This window comes from Crocodylus porosus, unplaced genomic scaffold, assembly GCF_001723895.1.
Source record: "Crocodylus porosus isolate Cpor-Errol unplaced genomic scaffold, CroPor_comp1, whole genome shotgun sequence".
NCBI classification, from domain to species: Eukaryota; Metazoa; Chordata; order Crocodylia; family Crocodylidae; genus Crocodylus; species Crocodylus porosus.
Window position 1 is genome coordinate 162,518,469 of NW_017728886.1, and position 19,241 is coordinate 162,537,709.

The 19,241-nt window shown below is 43.9% G+C and overlaps 1 protein-coding gene across 1 annotated transcript in view; it reads left to right on the forward strand.

Annotated features, from left to right (window-relative positions):
* The first annotated feature begins 10,450 nt into the window (after positions 1 to 10,450).
* The window catches only part of SCGN (secretagogin, EF-hand calcium binding protein), a 45,753-nt gene continuing 36,962 nt past the window's right edge, over positions 10,451 to 19,241 (forward strand). Inside the window, exons 1-2 of the mRNA XM_019544468.1 lie at positions 10,451 to 10,566; positions 11,622 to 11,692. Of these exons, the coding sequence (XP_019400013.1) occupies positions 10,494 to 10,566; positions 11,622 to 11,692 (144 nt within the window). The 5' untranslated portion in view covers positions 10,451 to 10,493. The remainder of the gene's footprint in view (positions 10,567 to 11,621; positions 11,693 to 19,241) is intronic.

Consider the following 19,241-nt stretch of genomic DNA (forward strand, 5'->3'; position numbering starts at 1 on the left):
GGGCCTGGGCTGCTCCCCACCTGCCCCCTTTTGCTTCAGGCTGGGGATGAGCCATTCCCCCACTCCCCCTGCTGCTTTGGGCTGGAGTCAGGGCCACTCCCTGCCTCCCCTCTGCCACTTTGGGCTGGGGCCAGGGCTGCAGTCATGGTTGCAGCAGGGTGCAGGCACCAGTAACCCCCACTCCCCTTCCTGCTCCCTCCCTCCCCTGTTCCCTGCCCATCCCCTCTCTGCCAGCTGTTGGGGGCGGGCACTGGCCCCAGCTTGAAAGAGCAGACCCAGAGGGGTGAGGCCAGCACTGCTGGCCTTGCCCTTTGCTCCATCACCTCCATTATGGCGGCACTCTGATCCCTATCATCCCCTTCTGCCTCCAAGGAGCAGGGGAGGGGGGCAAGGCCAGGGGAGCTCCCCTCCCCTTGCCTCGCCCCTTTCCCCTCTGGCCCCTCAGTCGCCACTGTCATGGCAGCGCTCCACTGTCTGTCCCTGTCTGTAGGGGACTCTGATTGGCTGCTGAGACAGCCAATCAGAGAGTGAAAAAGCATTACAGACAGACAGATCAACAGACAGATAGACTTAGGCTTTTATAATATTAGAATGATTTCTGAGAATTTACCCAAACCTACATAAGGACCAAAAAAGCATTTCTTGTGCTTAGACATTTAATTGCATTAATCTGAAAATAAACCAATAAGCAAACATCTGAACTAGCAGTCTGCCTTTCTGAAGCCTTAATGGAAAAAAAATCTCATCCTGCCAACTATTATTAATTTATCTTTACAGCCATTTCTGAATAAGAAGGGGAGACAAAAGCTGTGTAAAATTCAAAATACTTACCTTTGAAAATGAATGATACAATGAAAAGAAATGTGTTATTTCAGCTCCATTCTTCTGGGTGTAGTTTTAATAACAATCAGTTTGCAATCTTACTCCACAGCTTTTGTATAATGCAGAGACTGGAGAAAATCTTTTTGTTTTAAGATTATGGCATTGTACAAGAAGGGTTTATGGGAGCACTATTTTAATCTAAAATAATCCCAGTTATGTTTCATATATCACAGACCTTTAATCCCTGGCTTTATTTAATTTCTCAAAAAAAGAAAAAGTACCTTGATTCTGCTAAGTAAATACACAGCAGATGGATTTGTTTGTTATTTTCATACTAACTCTAGTAAATCCATCTTTCAATATACATTTTAAAGCTACTGTGCTCTGAAGAAAAATCTGGTGTGAGCCTCTTCCTCTTTGAGCCAAACACACATTAGAACCTCTAAAGTTGTTCTGTGTCGCACTTAAAGCAAGACGTCAAAATAATGTGTGATGGTTCCCCTTTCCTGAATACCAGCACATTGGGGCTGGAGCAGCAGTAAGGTCAGAGGACATGAAGGTTGGTAACCATGGCTTCTCACGTACTTCCCTTGCTCATAGAATTCACCCAATTCTGTTAGGCTGGAATTGTATTGATGAAATAGCTCAAATTTTGTTCAATCATTTATAGAGAGGAGTCATCCTTTTTGCCCCACAGTATTCCCTAGTGACCACCCAAGTTACACTAGCTCATCGTTAAGAGGAAAGTTACACTTGCCCCTCCATGCACATATAACTTTAGAAATTATGGGCCGGCCACATTCTGATAATCTTTGCACTGAAAAGGAAATCAGTCCAGAAGATGCCTCCATTCAAATCTGTGAGACCACTCTGGTTGCAGGTAAACAGGTGCTCACCATGAGAAAAGATTTCAGACTCTTACAAGACTCCATGCCTTGTAGTGCAGACTGCACCAATTGCACCTTACATGATAAGCAGTGTTTAACAGTTGATGTCACTGTTTAACAGATGTATGTTGCTTCAGCATCATCTGGATTGAGGTTAACCACCTCAGTTTTTGCAAGGATTTTTATATAGTGTCCCATGCTATTAGAGAGCTTAAGGAAATGTGGAATATCATCTCCAAACTATTGCTGGTCATTCCATTAGCATCTCAGCCTTTCCAGTGTTATGGTATTCTTTTTCTATTTAATGATGATTTTGTCTGGGGTTCAAGAAGTCCCAGTCATGTTTCTTGTAAAAAGAGATGGACGGTGGACATGGTTAACAGTTGAGGAGACTGGTGTCATATTTTTAACTAATGAGTGGGTACAGCAGGATGACCAGCATCCTCACACTCCCTTGGTAATAGTCCTGAACTCAGAGCCAGATGGACCACCAACTCTGTGGGAAATGGGTTACTGTATTTACTCATATACTGCATGCACCTTTCCCCAAAAAAATCAGCCCTTCAAAATTGGGGTGCATAGCTTAAGCAGGGAGGTGATTTTTCTTTGCTTGAATAGAAGCAGGGTGGAATAATGCAAACAGATACATATAGCATATGGCTGCCAAGATGGCTGCCACTTGCCTCTGGGGCTGCAAAGAACAGGAGTGGAGTACTGTGTTTAACCTTCTCATAGTCACTGGTGATGTAGTCTTCTTTTTTGCAATCCCTTGCAGTCAAGGATCATTGTCTTCCATGATTGTCTTATCTGTGTGTCTGAAGATGGCTGATGAGGCCTATCAAGGATTGATAGACTCTGCTACAGCCAGACATGTGTTTCTATGTGGGGTGGGTGATGCTGGTTTCTTGATTTGGTCTGCTGCTCCCACTTTTCCATCTACTATTGTTGTTGTGAGATTTCAAAATACTGAATCCTTACAACAGACTCCTCCTCCATTTGGGGCAGTTCTGGGCAATAGCCTTCCATGAGTTGACATTGATGTTGCATTTTTTTAAGTTGGCCTTGAGAACATCCTTGAAGTGCTTTCTCTGCTCTCCTCTTGAGCATACGCCTTAGCTGAGCTGGGAGAATAAAACTTGGTCCAAGAGTCTGGAGTCTACCATCCTTATGACAAGTTGTGTTTGCTTGCTAAAGGATTTTAACATTGGTGTGTCTGTCTTCTTACTGGATTTGGAGTATCTTCCACAGACAGCATTGATACTACTTTTCCAACAACTTTAGATGGCACTTTTGTGTTGTCCATGCCTCAGCTGCATATAGCAAGGTAGGGATCGTGACTTCTTGATAAACCAGGAGCTTGGTTTTGGATCTGACATTGCAATATTCTAACACCTATTTCTTCAGGCATCCAAAGGCTGTACTTGCATATTTGAGGCGATGTTGAATTTCTTCATCGATGTCAGCCTTCTGTGAGAGACAGCTTCCAAGGTGATCAGTCCAACACTCATCTGCCTCTAGCATAGCTCAGGTAATGTGGGCATCTTTGCAATCCCAGGCATGGACAATGACATAGTCAATCAGGTGTCAATGCTTAGATCATGGGGGTTGCTATGATGTCATTTTTCTGGTGGAACAAGGTGTTGGTGATGGTGAGTCCATGTTCCATGCAAGAGGAGGATAGCACTGGCGTTGACCTTTCCTACTCCTTCCTTGCTGATGGTTCTCTATCAAAGGTTAGAGTCCCTTCCAATTCTGGTGTTGAAATCATGAAGAAAAATAAGTCTGTCTCCCTCCAAAATGTCAGAAAGGATTTGGTCAGGGTTGGCATAGAATTCCTCTTTGGTTTCATCAGCAGTGTCAAGAGTCAGGGCATATGCCCTAATGACAGTGGCATATTGGCTCTCTGTTAGTTTCAGACAGAGATTCATAAGGTACTTGTTCCAATAGGGAACTCACTGAGTTGGTTTATGAGTTCATTCTTAATGGCAAAAACAACTCCATGAAGTCAGCATTCTCCTTCCTGTTTACCCTTCCAGAAGAAGGTATAGCTGCCTCTATGTTCTTTGAGCTTTCCATCTCCCACTCACCAGGTATCGAAAATGATGATGCATCTTCACTGGTGTTTTCAACCATGGTAAAGGTGATCCTACTGGGTGTGGTTATCCAGTCAGGAACAAGGTAGACAGGCTAGGTTTAGGGCACCTTTTCTAGCTCCGTCCCCATGTGGAGTGAGCAGAGCAGATCCTGAAGAGGGCTACTCACTCAGTTACAGCTGCTGAATTGCACTCATCTCATCCAAGTGGTAGATGACCTTCTTGTAACTGCTGCCTTTGTGCCAGTTCATAACAAGGAGCTTCCAGACCTCACAATTCTGTTCCCATTGCCATTAGCTGGTTGCCAAAGGGTTTGAGGAATGTGCTGGAAAAGCTGTTTTCACAGAAGACCCCTGTGCATGACTTCTTTTATCATGGAAAATCTGCTACAGATCAGCTTCCACACAGCTCTTGACAGAACAAGACTTTGATCAAATGGCAAGGAGACCAAGACAACTGAGGATCTCATTCCGCTGAAGGATTTATCTGCCTTCACAGCCATTGAGATTCTAACATCTGCCTTCTCTGCCATTGAGAACTTCTAAACCCATGGCTGGGGATTAGGCAGGTTTATTATAGTGGCAACCTGTACTCGCCATGTCACAGCACCATCAAAAGATATATGTGGCTTTTCAGGAAGGAAACCATTGCCATCTGCTGTCCTTACCACATCCTGGTGGTACCACCACTGCTTGGTCCATGACTGCTTATTTGTCAGACTTACTCCTGCTTATTTCACAACTACCCTTCCCTGAAGGTCATATCCACAACCTGTGGATGCACTGGGCATCAGTACAGCTCCTCCACATATACCCAGTAGTGATACAGTAGCTTTTGACTGAAAAGCCATTGAGCTGCGTGAGTGAGCTGCTGCATGCAGCCTGTAGTATCTTGATTAGGTTTGTGATATGGAAACAACACTGTGTTATTTACAGAAATGTATATAAAGAACTATTTCCCGTGAACAAATATCAGTCTTACTAGTGGCCCTGGAAGGTTCTGGGACTAGTCTTGTTGCTGTCCTGCCACACCAGGAAGTTCCTGCTGCCTCACTCAAACTGTCTCCTGAGATGCCACACTTCCTGGACACTTACACTATACTGTCAGCTGTTACTCAAAAAATCTTTCTTTCTACATTCTGGTTTCTTAAACTAAGGTGTGGGTTTTACTTTGGAACATCTGTTATGCAAGCAAATGTAGTAATTTAAACTGTGTATCCAATCATACCCTTTCTGACTGATGCTGTCAGTGAGGGTGGTGCGGTTTGTAATGTAGATGATTAGCCACTGATACCTGAACCAACTGACTGATGCCAAGCCAACTTATGTTGTTCCAAAGATTCCCAGTGACTTCAGTGGGCTTTGGATCAGGCCATAAAACCACTGAACTTGTTTCACAGAATAATCCTTGATTGTGAGGGATGCCTCTTTCTTTCTTGTTCAAAAATGTTTTAACCACGTAACCAATTACCAGTATGCTTTAAGACAGGGGTTGATCACATATGGCCTGCAGCTCAGATTTGTCCTGCAAAGCCATCAGATCTGGTCTGGAGTCATGGGGCATCAGCAGCATTTGACAGTGGTGGGCTGCACTCACTGGCCTGGTTGACAGGAAGGGTGGCAGCAGCGGCACCTGGGCCCCAGGGTTGGCCAGTCTCAATTCAAGCTGGGTCACTCTGGCCTGCTGCCAGAAAACTGTTCCCAACAGCTGTTTTGGAACACTGCTAAGACAATGAAATCCCTTCCAGTGGTACTGCACCACTGGTTAGGATGTGCTTACACTTCCAAGCATTTTGGTTCTCATTTCATGTATTTAATTTCTCTAATCTATTCTCTGAAGTGCAGACACACGTGCTCTTAGAACTGTCATAATGGATGTATTTAGAGGCAAGTTGTATGACCAGCCACTTAAGGGCTTGGGAAGGGGCGATAGTAATCAAGGGCATGTCACTACTCCCTTAAGGCAACACTGTACGTGATGTTGTGATGATGGTGCTCCCTCCATGCTGATGCTAATGCATGGACTAGAAGACCTGCTGCTATTGATATCATGTTCAGTGGGAGATGGATAAGAAACAGCAGTACACAGAGCAAGCACTGGCTCTGTTGGTATTAAATCATGCATACATCCACCCATTCTCTATTGAGGATCTGGCACCAGAATGTCTCTGGCATAAGAAAGGAAGAGGGGTCTGAAGCAGCAATTCTTCTCCGTGCCTCCAGCAGGGAGGATGTGCTCAATTACAGCTCCATTTCCTCTCACATTAACCGGGATGGGACAATGGTATTTCCCTCCACTGCTGTATGCTGGCACATTCTTGGCTTTGAAGTACAAAGAAGCTGGTCATGCAGGTTCTACCTGCCTCTTCTCTCTCTGCAGGGTGGCCCATGCACCAAACTTTCCCTTCTCTGGCTTGTAAGTGTAAGATGCCAGCTGAGGGTTCCACCCACGTGCATCTCTGTGTCAGGCAATAATAAGGAGGAAGGCAGAAATGTTGGACATGAAGTGGGAACTAGCAGTTAGGGGTGATAATAAAAGCTTTGCCATTGGGCAATGGCAGCTCAGGCAATGGGATGGACTAGCAAACAAGGAAAGCCTGAATCAGGTTGGTCAAATTTCCATCAAACTTCATGGACTTCATCCCAATTGCATTCTATAGGCACTTCCCACAAGGCTTATAAAAGAGTATTTTAGTACTGCCATATGTTTATTTAGGTTAACTTAAAAGGAGCTTACGAATACCAAAGTTGTTCTACATCAGGGATATCCTCTTGTAGGAAGCCTGGAACTGCACATTAGCATGAGCCATGCTCCCCTTTCTTCCCCCACCCCCACCCTGTTTGTTGGGGTAGATGTGTGAACAGCCCCTCCCTCCCCTGTTGTTTCCCCACCCTCCTGCTGCTGTTGCAGCTGGAGTAGTGGCCAGGTAGGAGCCTGGGGGCCACAGATTATGCCCTCTTGGGCTGCACATGCCTCACAAGCCACCAGGGAGACAGCCCTGTCCTACATCATTCAAAATGGGTGTCAGTAAATGATTACGGAAAAAGACAAACTTTGAAAAGTTGACTTATAAATAGCAATACAAATCATAGGATCCTGGGAAAGTTGGGCTGGAAGCAGGTCTCACAATGTCATCTATTTCAGCCACCTGCTCAAAGCAGAATCATTCCTGACTAAACCATCCTAGCCAAGTGTCTGTCTAATCTGCTCTTGGAAACTTTCAAGACTGGAGATCCCACCATTTTTCTAGGTAGCCTGTTCCAATGCTGGACCAACTTGACAGTCAGAAAGTTCCTCCTTCCCCTGCTGAAGGTTGAGGCCACTGCTCCTAATCCTGTCCCTTACAGCCACAGAGAAAAAGCCTGTTTCCATCCTTCAGGGAGGCAGGTAGTGGAGAGGCAGTAGGGGGGTAGGCATTGGGGAGGGAGGTGGTGACAGAGGAGTTTGGGGGCTAGGTAGGAGGGTCAAGCAGCTTGACCCCTGCTCCTTGCTCCCCTCCAGCACCTTCCCCTGTCAGTCCCCGCAGCCACTTCTGCCTCCTCATCTACTCCTGCCTGCCTCACCTCTCCCCCACCCCACCCACCCCCAGCACCACTTTTGCTCTGGCTCTGGCAGGCTCTTCTTCTGTTCCAGCCTAGGACATGGAACATGTGTTTGCTCTGTTTCCAGCTCAGCCCAGCTACTGGGATGGGAGTTATGGGGGTTGGCTGGGGTGGGGCAGAGGAGGGGGCAGAGGAGAGGACAGAGGCAGCAACAGGGATGCAGAAAGGGAGGCAGAGGCAGTAGGGGGATAAATGGAGGCAGCAGAGGGACAGGGAGCAACTGCAGCTCCAGCCCTAGTCCCAGGTGGGGTCAGAGCCAGAGCTGCAGCCAAAGCAGCTACCTACCCCCTTGCTGTATTATATTTGAATCCAGGATGAGAGGACTTTTTCCCCCAAGCTAAATGGGGAAAAACCCTTGTCTTGGATTCAAGTAAATACAGTAAGTCAGTGACCTGATTAGGGCCTGTGTCACCCTTTTGTGGGGGTAGACAGGTCTGGGATCATGGCAGGGCTGCATGAACAAGAGAAGGAATGACTTCCTCCCCACTGTGTCATTCCTCTAAGTTCATAGAACTTCTCTTTACATGTTTTACAGAGCTTAGGACCTGCAAGGTAGGACCAAGCACACCCAAGGGGACTGCCACTCTGCAGTCATCACCCAGGGAAACTTTATGGATAATTTACAATGGACCTGAAGGGGATGTTCAGGAGCAGTCACGGTCAGAAATATGAGCCTAATGGAGGCAAGAGAGGACCAGGAGGCTACTAAGGGAACCATGCACAGATAATGAAATACCCCACTTTTGTGACAGTAGGGAAGGCAAAGGAAGCCTTCCCCAGAGGTGTGATCCTATAGAAATCAATGAAGCTTCCAGTCCTGCTGGTGAGAGAAACTGGATTGGAATCTACCTCCAAGCTGAGACTACCTGATGCAACTGTCTGCCTTTTCAGCTAATGCACCTATTGCCCATGCTCCTGCTTTATGCTGAGTAACTTTGGCTGAGGTCTTTACATGTGGAGGTGGCTTTCAGCCTAGACACCACATTTAGCATTTCAAAACCCTTTTGTCTGGAATACAATGGCAACCACAATCACTTGACTAGGGCATAGCTGTAATAAAACAGCTCTCCTGCTGCTAAATAAAAGCCTCAACTCTTGGGTAGCTACATTTCCCTTTACAGACTTACTTAAAGTAACCAAATTTTTTTTGGTCTCTCCCCCTCACTCCCCTCTAATTATTTAAAAGGTCAGGAAGTCATAGGTATGATCCCCTAAAAGCATGTGCTGTACAGACACAGTGTTCTCTATCTGAACTGCAGCATTTCCTAGGAAATGAGTCAGGAGTTTCAAAACTGAGCACCCAGCATGAGCGTCCTGTACTTAGCACTTCCTTAGATGGCAGGCAAGATTTCCTAAAGTGTTTGGCATCCAACAGTGCATCATGTCTAGCTATACATTAAATCAGAGGGAATTGGTGTATGGTGAGCTTCTGCAGTGGGAAACCTAATCCTTAACTACTCCCCTAAATATGGATTTAGGACTTTGGTCTAAAGCTGACTGAAGTCAATGGGAGCCTTTCCCTTGTTTTCCTTTGGATCACAGCCTAATTTTAGGCACCAATTTTTACTGGTCTTGACTGTGGACTTCTTTCATTCTCAGCATTCGTTCTACCTTAATTTCATTTTGCAATGAAAATGGGCCCCTGGCAGCTGTTAAAGTAATCATGTCTTAAAGTGTAACCTGGCCACACAATCAGGCAATTAATGGCATCATAAAACATAAAGACAGCTACAAAATTATTATACAAAATGTGTGTAATAATTTTGTGGTTTGCTTCCATTGCACCTTAAAATAAATATGTGGCAGGGTCGACCATACTAAGGTCTCCTACTGGCCCTTGTGCAGTCTCTGCCAACTGAGATCATCAACAGCACTGAGATCACACTAGGATTCAAGGTACTTAACACTTGTTTAGGGGGCTGGTTTTATTGAGGTAGTTATTGGCTTAAGGCTGAATTAGTTCTAAATTCCAAATCAACTGTGCTGAGCTCAGTCATTCAAGACTGTGTGGCTCTACCGCTGGGCAAGTCTCCCCCTTCCCAGACCCATCAGTCTGGGATTTCAGAAACTCCCCAAATCCATGGCAGGCATCCTACATGCAGGCGCTAACCCCCAAACCATTGGAGTTTGATGTCCCCTAGTCATGCTTGCTCCTAGTCAAAAGGCTGAAGGAATAAGCCAGGGGGAAAGCACAACACAGTCCCCTATTACCACAAAATTGTGCTGTTGAGTTTCCTCCATTTGGGAAACTTGCAGGGGTCAGTCTGCCCAGAGCACATTAGACAGGCCTCACCTTGGAAAAACCTGTTGATCATGGGGGTTTTTTCTTTTGCAAAACACACACACATGTAAATATATACAGAGAGAGAGACAGAGATCTCTACCAACCTGTCTTGTGACTGCTGTTGTTGTTGATCATAGTGAGATTCGAGCATGGCAAGCACACCTGTGCTAGAGCCAGCTCAGATAACAAGAATAGTAGAGATAAGGTAGGGTATCACAACCATCAGCACTGGCTACTAACCAGGGAACTTACCCCAGGGTCCTAGTGGACTTCTACTCTAGTTGCCCAGCTGCTGTGCAGAAGCTTGTGCCATCACCTAGTCCCTGCTGTTGTCACCTGTGCAGGCTCAATTTATGCTAGCCTGGGTATGATGGCTTCCCTGTGCTACCATCATACTGTCCTTTTGCTGTGTTGCCCTATCATCTTATCCTAATCAGTGGTCCTTTTCCACCCCGCTGGACACAGACCCCAGGACTGGGGCAGCTCTTCGACTTGCAGAGAGAAAAAGTTTCAAGGGGGGCGGGGGGAATTGCTGGGTGGGCTTGCCGCCTCCCTCCCTCCCCATGCCAGTCAGCAGTAGAGGGCGAGGTGAGGCAGAGCCCAGCAGGTTTCAAGCCCAGTTGGTGTCGGGGAAGGCTTGGCGTGTGCCCTGGGCGGGGAGGGAGGGCAGCTCGGGCCCTGATAGGGTGCAGCCCCGCAGAAGGGGCAGGGGCTTGGCGGCGGAGCCCCTCGCTAGCCCGGCCCCTCGCACCTGCGGGCGGCGGGAGCAGGAGCGCGGCGGGTCCCGGCGGCTCTGCCCAGCACCATGGACAGCGGCCGGCTGCAGCAGCTGGACGCCGCTGCCTTCCTGCACATCTGGCAGCGCTTCGACGAGGACGGTGAGAGCTGGGTCGGTCCCCGCCTCGCCCGGGGCTGGGGGGCTGTGCATGGACAGGGGTGCCTGCTCTCCGGGGTCAGTGTGTGTGTGTCCCTACCTGCGAGGCGAAGGTGTCCCAGGGAAGTTTTCAAGAGCCGCTCAGATAGTTGACTGGGATGGTTTCGTCAGGGATGATCCTGCCTTGAGCAGGGGTTGGATTGCCAGACCTCTTGAGACCCCCCTCCCCCTGCCCTGGTTTATGAATGTATGGAGATGTGTGTGCAGTGCCCTTTTTTACACCCATGCTGCGCGTGACAGGCAAAGTTGGGGACTGTAGGGCAGGGAAAGAGCTCACCAGGTCACCGTGGCATTGTGTGTGCTCTTGGTGTTAGCCTTTTTCTGTCTACCCTAGCAGGTGTGACTTGCATCAGGGTCTTGATGCATCTCTTTGTCTTGTGATGTCCTTTGGAAGTTGCTGTGTAACTTTCCGGATGTCCCACAAGCAGTCTGATGCCCTTGCCACTGCACGATGGCAAACAGGCTAAATATTTCACAGCAAAGATGATTTTTCTCTAACCAAGCTTTCCCTGAGCAGCTGCTATTGAGACGCTCAGCGCCAAGCAGCTGAATCAGACCTTCCTGGAAATCCCATGTTTTACAGGGTGGATTTGATCTATAAAAGTAAAACTCTTTTTAGCAGACTTTGCCTTACAGAGAAGGCAGTCAGAGCACAAATGTTAATGAAGAACATGTCCCCTAATATCTCCTGCTGCCCCTCCTTTACATTTTTGGTTCAGGTCTGGTGTTAAGGATACAGAAAGTCCAAAGTAAGTATTACATGAAAGGATGTGAATTCACAGCAGGACCTTCCAACTTTAGACAAGGTGTATCTTGCCTTTTCATGTACTTGTGTGGATACATCTTTTTATGAACAGAGAACACTGCACCTGTTTGACACAGTTCCCCTAAACACAGAGATGATTTTCTCACCAAAGTTGTCATTTTCTGAATTTGTAATAATGTAATTATTACATCGGTAATAATATCTGATGAGCAATATGTTTTAATTGTGTTTAGATAATGGTTACATAGAGGGGAAGGAGCTTGATAATTTTTTTCATCATCTGCTGGAGAAACTGGGTCCAGATGTAAGTACTGTCCCATATTATATGTCTAGCAAGATAAGCACTGTTAAAGGTCATGATGTTTAAAGAGGTTTTGTACTCATAGCTGTGACTGTTAGTTTCCTTAGTGACACAAGGTAGAGAGCTTATTTTTTTCCTAGCAACAAAGTGGGGCTTAAACAGGTTTTATAACAGGTGCAATAACCTTAAAGGTACGATGCTTTTTTTCCCTTCAGTCCCACATCTGTCACCTAGTACAAGGATATAATTGTTGCACACTAAACAGTCTGTCTTAGGAGGTATGAAAGAAATACTGTTTAGTGCCCTTGGATAAAATCTAACTAAAAAGTCTGGTAACCTTTAGTTGTAAAGGGTGAATTGTAGCAGGTGTTTCTCCTTTATTCAAAAGAGTGCTGGTGAGTTTTGTTAATATGTCAGTTACTATGCAGCATTCTCCTGTCGTTAATTTTAACTAGTGTTTTTGTAGAGTATACCTACATTCTCAGAAATGGTTACAAGGCAAATATTTGGGCCACTGTGTTGCTCATAAGGTCAACACTTGCAGATGTCAGGGAGGTTATTCTGTGTTTTATAGCTCTTTTCCATACTGTTTATCAGTACTTCTTATCTGTTACTGTCCACAACTCAAAATGTACAAAAAAGTTAGACAAATATCTTCATAATTTGTTTTCCTTATCAGCAGTTCACACTTTGCATTTGAATGTCTCTATAAGCTAAAAAAATCCTGTTATTCAATAAGCCTGTTCCAGTATTTGCATAAAAGGTACATGTTTAAAATTATCTTTAAATTTTCATTTGCATGGCATGTGATCAAATACAAGCAAAAATAATGAGCATCTCTCAACTAAAAGGAATAGATGTCAGAGCAAATAAAGGTGAAGCAACTCAGTTAAATAGAAAGCTGATAATGAAACAGAAAAAAAACTGCCTACATAGATGTCGGCAGATGGCTGATTAGAATGAGCAGAATTAAGGGTGACATTCACAATAAAAAGGATTATTTTAGAGACTTACAATTCTGAGTATTTGAAACAAAATCTGAGCTTAAACCCAGTTTTCAAAGCAACTTTTGTTTAATTTCCTAAAGTTTAAAAACAAATGAGAAGGATTCAGAGATGGCAAACAGGAACGATTACATGGAAAATCTGAAATGAAGAGAGGTCTAAATGACTGATTGTTAACTTTAGAAAGGAGATGAAAGTAGAAACTTCTGGTCTTGCTGTCTTATGGCACCAAAACAAAAAACATCTGATGATATTGAAAGGTGACAAATTCAAAACCAGTGAAAAGAAATATCATGCAATAAACAAGTAGATTGTGGAACCCACTGCCACAGGATGTCATTTTGGCCAAAGACTTACCAAGATTGATAGAAGGAACTTTTTTTTTCAAAGCTAGCAAGCATATTCAGTGTTCTAATACAAATTGTTAATAAAAGAGAGAGATGAAACTTCCTGTGCTAATAATTGAATCAATCTCTAATCATTAGAGTATACCTTCCTTATCTTATATTTGCCAATGGAGGAATTTCTCACAAGCTCTTCTAAAGCTTTTGATTTTGGCTGTTATTGGAGACAAGGTACACTGAAGTGAATATAAATGTGTTTCATAAATTGATGTACAGTATTCAACAAAGCAATACACAGAAAGTAGGATACACTGTCACAGACGCCTGTTCTTCTGGGTTCATATGGAGGTACAATTTTCCCTTTGTTAAACAGGGAATGTGACAGTTCCCGATATTGCTAAAAGTTAGTGTTCGACTAATATGTTTTAAACCAGACTGCTTTTCCATTCTGTATCTTTCCCAGTTTCTGTAGTTAGTCTTGTCATTGAAGAAAAACATAAATGGCATAGAACCCCTTTCAGTTAAATTTAAGGGATAGCATCTTAAATCTACTCAAGTACATTCAAAAGGGTTGTTGAGAAAGCATAATGCTACTGAACAGTAAGGCAAGGTACAGACATTCAATAAGCCTGAGGTGGAATTGACCTAAGTGATATGGTTTTCAGTAAGCAGCATAATTTATCTCTGTAGCAAACAACACACATTTGCCCTTTGGCAGGATTGGTTGGAGGAGCAAATCTTAGACCACGTTCCACCTTTTTAAACTAGTCTGTGTGCCAAACTTCTTTTCTCTTATGACTATAGACCGGTTTCTGATCACTTATTCTGGTAAAAATGTAATGTTTATACCTGACCTAAAAGTCCCAGATTATGGACCTAAAACAATAAGATCATGGGTTGCCTTTTGTTCCTTTCTCTGTGGTCTACTTTTAGTTCTTGTTATTTTTAATTAAGGGCAAAATTATATCAGATCCAAAGGGGACTGCTGTAGTCACCCTCAATATTTTGCTATCTCTGCCTCCCACTGAGGCTACTAAGAAATACCAAAACTAAGTACTGCCCTGCAAGTCTGAAACCATGGTAGTGCCTCCATAAAATGGACACCTCACCTGTTTGCTCCCATCCTGTGCATGACACATGCCTTTTGGTAGGCACCCAGGACATGGCCAGTGCCCTTGTAATAGTGACAGCAGAACATTTTTCAGCATGAGGTGCTGGCATGGGCAAGGCAGGTTTGCACCGCTCCTTGTGCTGTCCAGTGCAATGCAGACACATCCAGAGGGTAGATTTTTTTCCTTTCACTCTGTGCAACTCAAAACAAAGCTTTTTTTTTCTCATTTGTTTCCTAAGCTTCATGAATGTTTATGGCACTTTCTATGAATAATCACTTTTGTTACCTTTGTATAATTAGCATGTATAACTACATAATTATGGTAAGTGGTCTTTGGGAGTGGGGAGGTTCCTTCTTTTCAAAATTGTTTTTCAGTACCTTAAAGAAAGGCCTAGTGATTATGAGCATAGAGCTGGGAATTGGGATCTCTGTATTTTAAACCTAGTCTTAACCTCTCTGCCTCTGTTTCCATGCTGTATAACATACACACAATAATGCTGACATAACTTACAGGCATGTTACAAGGGTTAATTAGATACTATTTCTAAAGTGCTGTACAAGTGATAAATAATGTTATCTGCTCTGAAAGTTGTCTCTGTTTGAATAGTTGAACAGTTTCATAATTATATTTTTCCAACCTCCGCTCTCTAAGCTGTTATTTTCCCTTAATGACCACTGTAGTTTGCTGCTCTGTTATTTTTTCCCAGCTACTCTGCTGTGACTTCATCTGACATTAAATGCAAGTGCACCAGAACAGCTGGGAAAACAATGGAAGACAGAGTCCCTCAGGCACTTGAGAATTAGATTTGGTGATTAAAGGGCCTAGGCAAGAAAGAGAATTCAGTATGCCAAGGGTAGAAATGATAAGCCTTGCATCTACATGACTTTGGGGGAATTTGAAACAAACATAAATCTGAAAATGTCTCCTAACTTTGTAATGAGCCAAACTGACTTCCAGATTCTACATGCTCTCTCCCCCCGTCCCTCACTCTGCCCTTATCCCCAAAACGTGAAAAGCTGTCAGCTCACCCAGTTCTACCATAACACCCTTGATTTGCCACTAGATTTGTGTCCAATACAAACACAAAGGCTTTCGTAAATCAAGAGATTTTTGGTGGTCTGGTGATACTGATGGGTTAAATGTTCTCTACAAACTAGAAATAACTTCTGTGAAGTCTTTCAGTATGTGAGGAAGATAGGGACACTTTAGACTCATCCCATTATAGGCTGGGGAACTGCTGCAGCTGTGCCCCTCCTGTCCATGTGACATTAGCTGTTTGTCTCTTATGTGTCTACTCTCCCTGCCTACCTCCTGAGCCTTTTCTTTGCCCCATCCCACTGTTCATTGGCCTATTGGACTATAATCCATAAATCTCCTCCTGTGCACACTTGTCTATACATACGTTATTTCTGGGATCTATTGTAACTTGTGCCACATGATGTGTAAAGACTAAGAGATCCAATGATGAACAATAAATGTTATTGAAATAAGGAAAACACTGTCATCTAATTTTTCCATGTCCCTCTCTCTCTTGCCTTCATTGTAAAGCTTCTGCTTAGAACGTTTCTACTATAGTTTTAAGAAACTGTGTGAATATTCTTGCAATCATTACACCAATAAAGTTCTGGGATCTAAGAACACCTGTATACTACCTAGTAATTTTCCACTGAATGTCCAGATGCAGTCAGGTATCTTCAGGTAATACAAGGGGAGATGTACAATATGAATAGAATAATACTCTACAGTAAGTTGACTCATTCTGGTCAAAATTACACAGACATCAGCCAAAGGTCTGGGAATAATAAGGAGTTGGATGCAAATTACTGCTGCTTTTCCCAGCATGTGGATGGACTAAAACAGGGGTGGGCAAAATGTGGCCTGTATGCAGCCCTGCCAGGCCATTCTATCCAGCCCGTGGGGCCCCTAAAAAATTCAGAAAAATAATACTTAGCTGCCCCTGGCTGCCTGTCATGCAGCCCTCAATGGCTTGCCAAAACTCAGTAAGCGGTCCTCTGCCCAAAATAATTGTGCCCCTGGACTAGAAGAAAAGGATGGTGCAAGTAAGTCCTTTCTCTGAACACACATCACTAAGCTGTGGTATAGATAGCAGCAGTACTACAGCACACTGTCTGTATCACCTGGAAGTGTAAATCTGCTTAAGAGAGGGAGAGCATTGCTAGGTTGTTTTCCACAGACCTAGCCTCTGACTAAGAGGAGTCCTTCTGAGCCCACAGAGCACATTCCCTGAAAAGCCACAGAATCATCCCACCTGCCCTTGGCACCCACAGACAATGTAGGTTTCAGCTACCTACCCATACTAGAGTGCTTCCTCCCATGCCCCTACTTTATTAAATGCTTAAATATGCTCCTCTAGAGATGTGGCTGCATAGTCAGGAATTCAATAAATCCATTCAATTAAAGACAATGTCCAAGATATGAACCAGCCTCAAAGCCACCCAAATGAGAACTCTCCCTGCCAGCCAGCACAGCTCTGTATTCCAGTTTCCTAAAGAGACACAGTGGGCACATCTACACGTGTCCCTATGGTGCCGTTGTTACTTAGGCATCATTTAGCATTTCTTTGTGGAAGTACTAAATGATGGTGCCATAACAGCATGTCATGCTGTGCCAGCAATGCATGGTTATTTTTAGCCGCTATGTCACCATAGCTGTGCACTATACCAAGGGAGCGCGTCGCTACGGTTATGTAGCTGCGGCATCACAGTTTTTGCCCGCCAATGCTAGGTCACTGTAGCATGTTGCTATGGTGACTTAGCATCTTGTGTAGATGCACTCAATATGTCCGATGGGTTAAAAAGTCTGGCGGCACAGGATTGAAGAGCCTTCACTAAAACTCTCCTTCTTGCACCCCATTCCAAGTTAAATCTGATGCGTGTTGCCTTAAACTTGGGGAACAGCTGAGGTGCTTATTAGCTCTTAAAACTTTTGTTAGCTTCAGCTTTTGGAATCTACAGTATTCCTTTTTCCTCTCTGTGTTTTAAGGCAAGACATTGTTTGTACTTGGAAGCCTCTGCAAATACAACCTTAGCGCTCTGTCAAGAAACATTGATACAATGAATGTGTTTTCCATATTCAAAGGTATGTCAAAAGAAGCCCATGTCCTGGGAAAAAAAGCAAACGGAGAACCTGTCCAAAGTGTAACCACACAAACATGGTAACACATCTGGAAAGATGTAAGATCCTTCCTTGGCAGCCAGCATGTGCTATGGGAGAAATATCTCCCAGATTTGCACTGGTGATTTTTATCTGAAGAGAAGATGGAAGAGTAATGACAGTGCAAGTATTCAGATATTACACGGATAGGGACTAGAGAAGATTGTAGGCCAATCCAATGTGTAACTCCAATGTAATCAGTGAAGTTACCCAGCAGAGAATTTGGCTTATTACACGCAGGAGTAAATTATATTTCAACATACGTAATTTTTCTAGTTTAAAGCTCTAATCTTGGTTCGTATTCATCTAAAGAAAAGAAGATACATTGTATGTTTTTTAAACGTACAATAATATTTAAGAAAGTAAGACTGATGTAGAAAAGCAGCTTGTTCTAAAACAAGTATGTCTATTGCTCCTGATTTCCAAGCTAAAAGCTCACAACATTTTCTGAGTGAGAATAGCTGTCAGCTTACTTTCCACTCATAATTATTTGCCGGTGCCAGTTTAAGTCATTTAGGCACCTATATGTTTGATCTGGTAAGAAATAAATTGTTTGTGCAAATGTTTTTGCCCACAAGTGTGCAAATCAGAGCGTGGGTTTTTTTTTAAAATGGACTATGGTGGTTGCTTTGCTAAAGAAGTGCTCAGCTTATGGAAAGGCAGAACAGGGCCTAAGCCAGTGATTTTCAACCCTTTTTACACTTGAGGCATCCCTCAGAAAATGCCAACTCTTAGCTTACACTTGCTTTGTGACTACAGAAAAATAACAGAGCAATTCTTTTGCTGCAAAGAACAAAGCCCACAACAGGTCAGAACGCTTTTAACACCAGGAATTCCCACTTGAAATCTCTGGGTTTATCTCATGCTAGCTGTGCTAATGTTACCTGGCAACCTGAGGCACCCTTGGAAGGATCTCAGGGCATCCCTGGGTGCCACAGGACCCCAGTTGAGAATCAGCTGCACTGCACAGGGCAGTAATGGCTCCCAGCTGGTGGTGGTGACTGTGAAACCAGGCAGCAGCTGCACCTTTCCCCCTAAGTTAATGTTGAGGGCTGTTGCCCCTGTCACCTCTCCTTAGTTAGCTACACTAAGGTAGGTCCAGGCTATCCAATCTTATTAGTGCAGTGAGCATTTCATCCACTGAAGTCCTGAGCCTGCATCTGAATTCACCTGGTTTCATGTAGACACATGGGTTTAACTCACCTGCCTGGAGCTGGTTAGAAGAACAAGTTCCAAGGGGGAATCTAGGGAGCTGTTGTTCCAGTTTGGCAGAGTCTCACTGCATGGTAAATGCTACTCAAGGCAGAACTGAATGCTATAATGCGTGTGTCAATAAATAAAGAAACTTGAGAATTAAAAAAGAAAGAAACTTCACTTGCTTATTAGCTTCCCCTAGTGCTTGAGATGCTTTTTTCTGCATCTGAGGTAGTTTCTGGTACTTAACTGTAAAGAAAAAAAATCCATTTCATGAGGCAGGGAAGTATTGTTCATGGCATGGCCTGTTCTGAGTTAAAATGACAAACTCGAGATCAGCAAACCCCAGGAGTAGCCCCAGCATCACTTCAGGTTGTAAAAATCTCTTTGATCCTCTACACATATTTTTTTCTCTTGCCCAAAAACAAATGAATCGTTGCTGTATTTTGATTAAAACAAATCACTACCAGGAGCACAGATTCCTCAAGAAGTAGAAACATAATTCAAAATCATGGGGCAAAGAAGAAAAACACAAATGTGATAAAAGTGGAGGGATTATTTTCAAGCTACCAAAAGGTTAGAAAGAATGCCAAAGAGAGGAAAATAGAATTTCTTTCATGCCAAAGAAATTGAACATTGTGAAGCTGCAAATGCAAAAAGGCCCTTTCAATCATTATGAGCAGTATTAACATCTAGATTGCAGTTGTGGTATTAAATGGTTTAA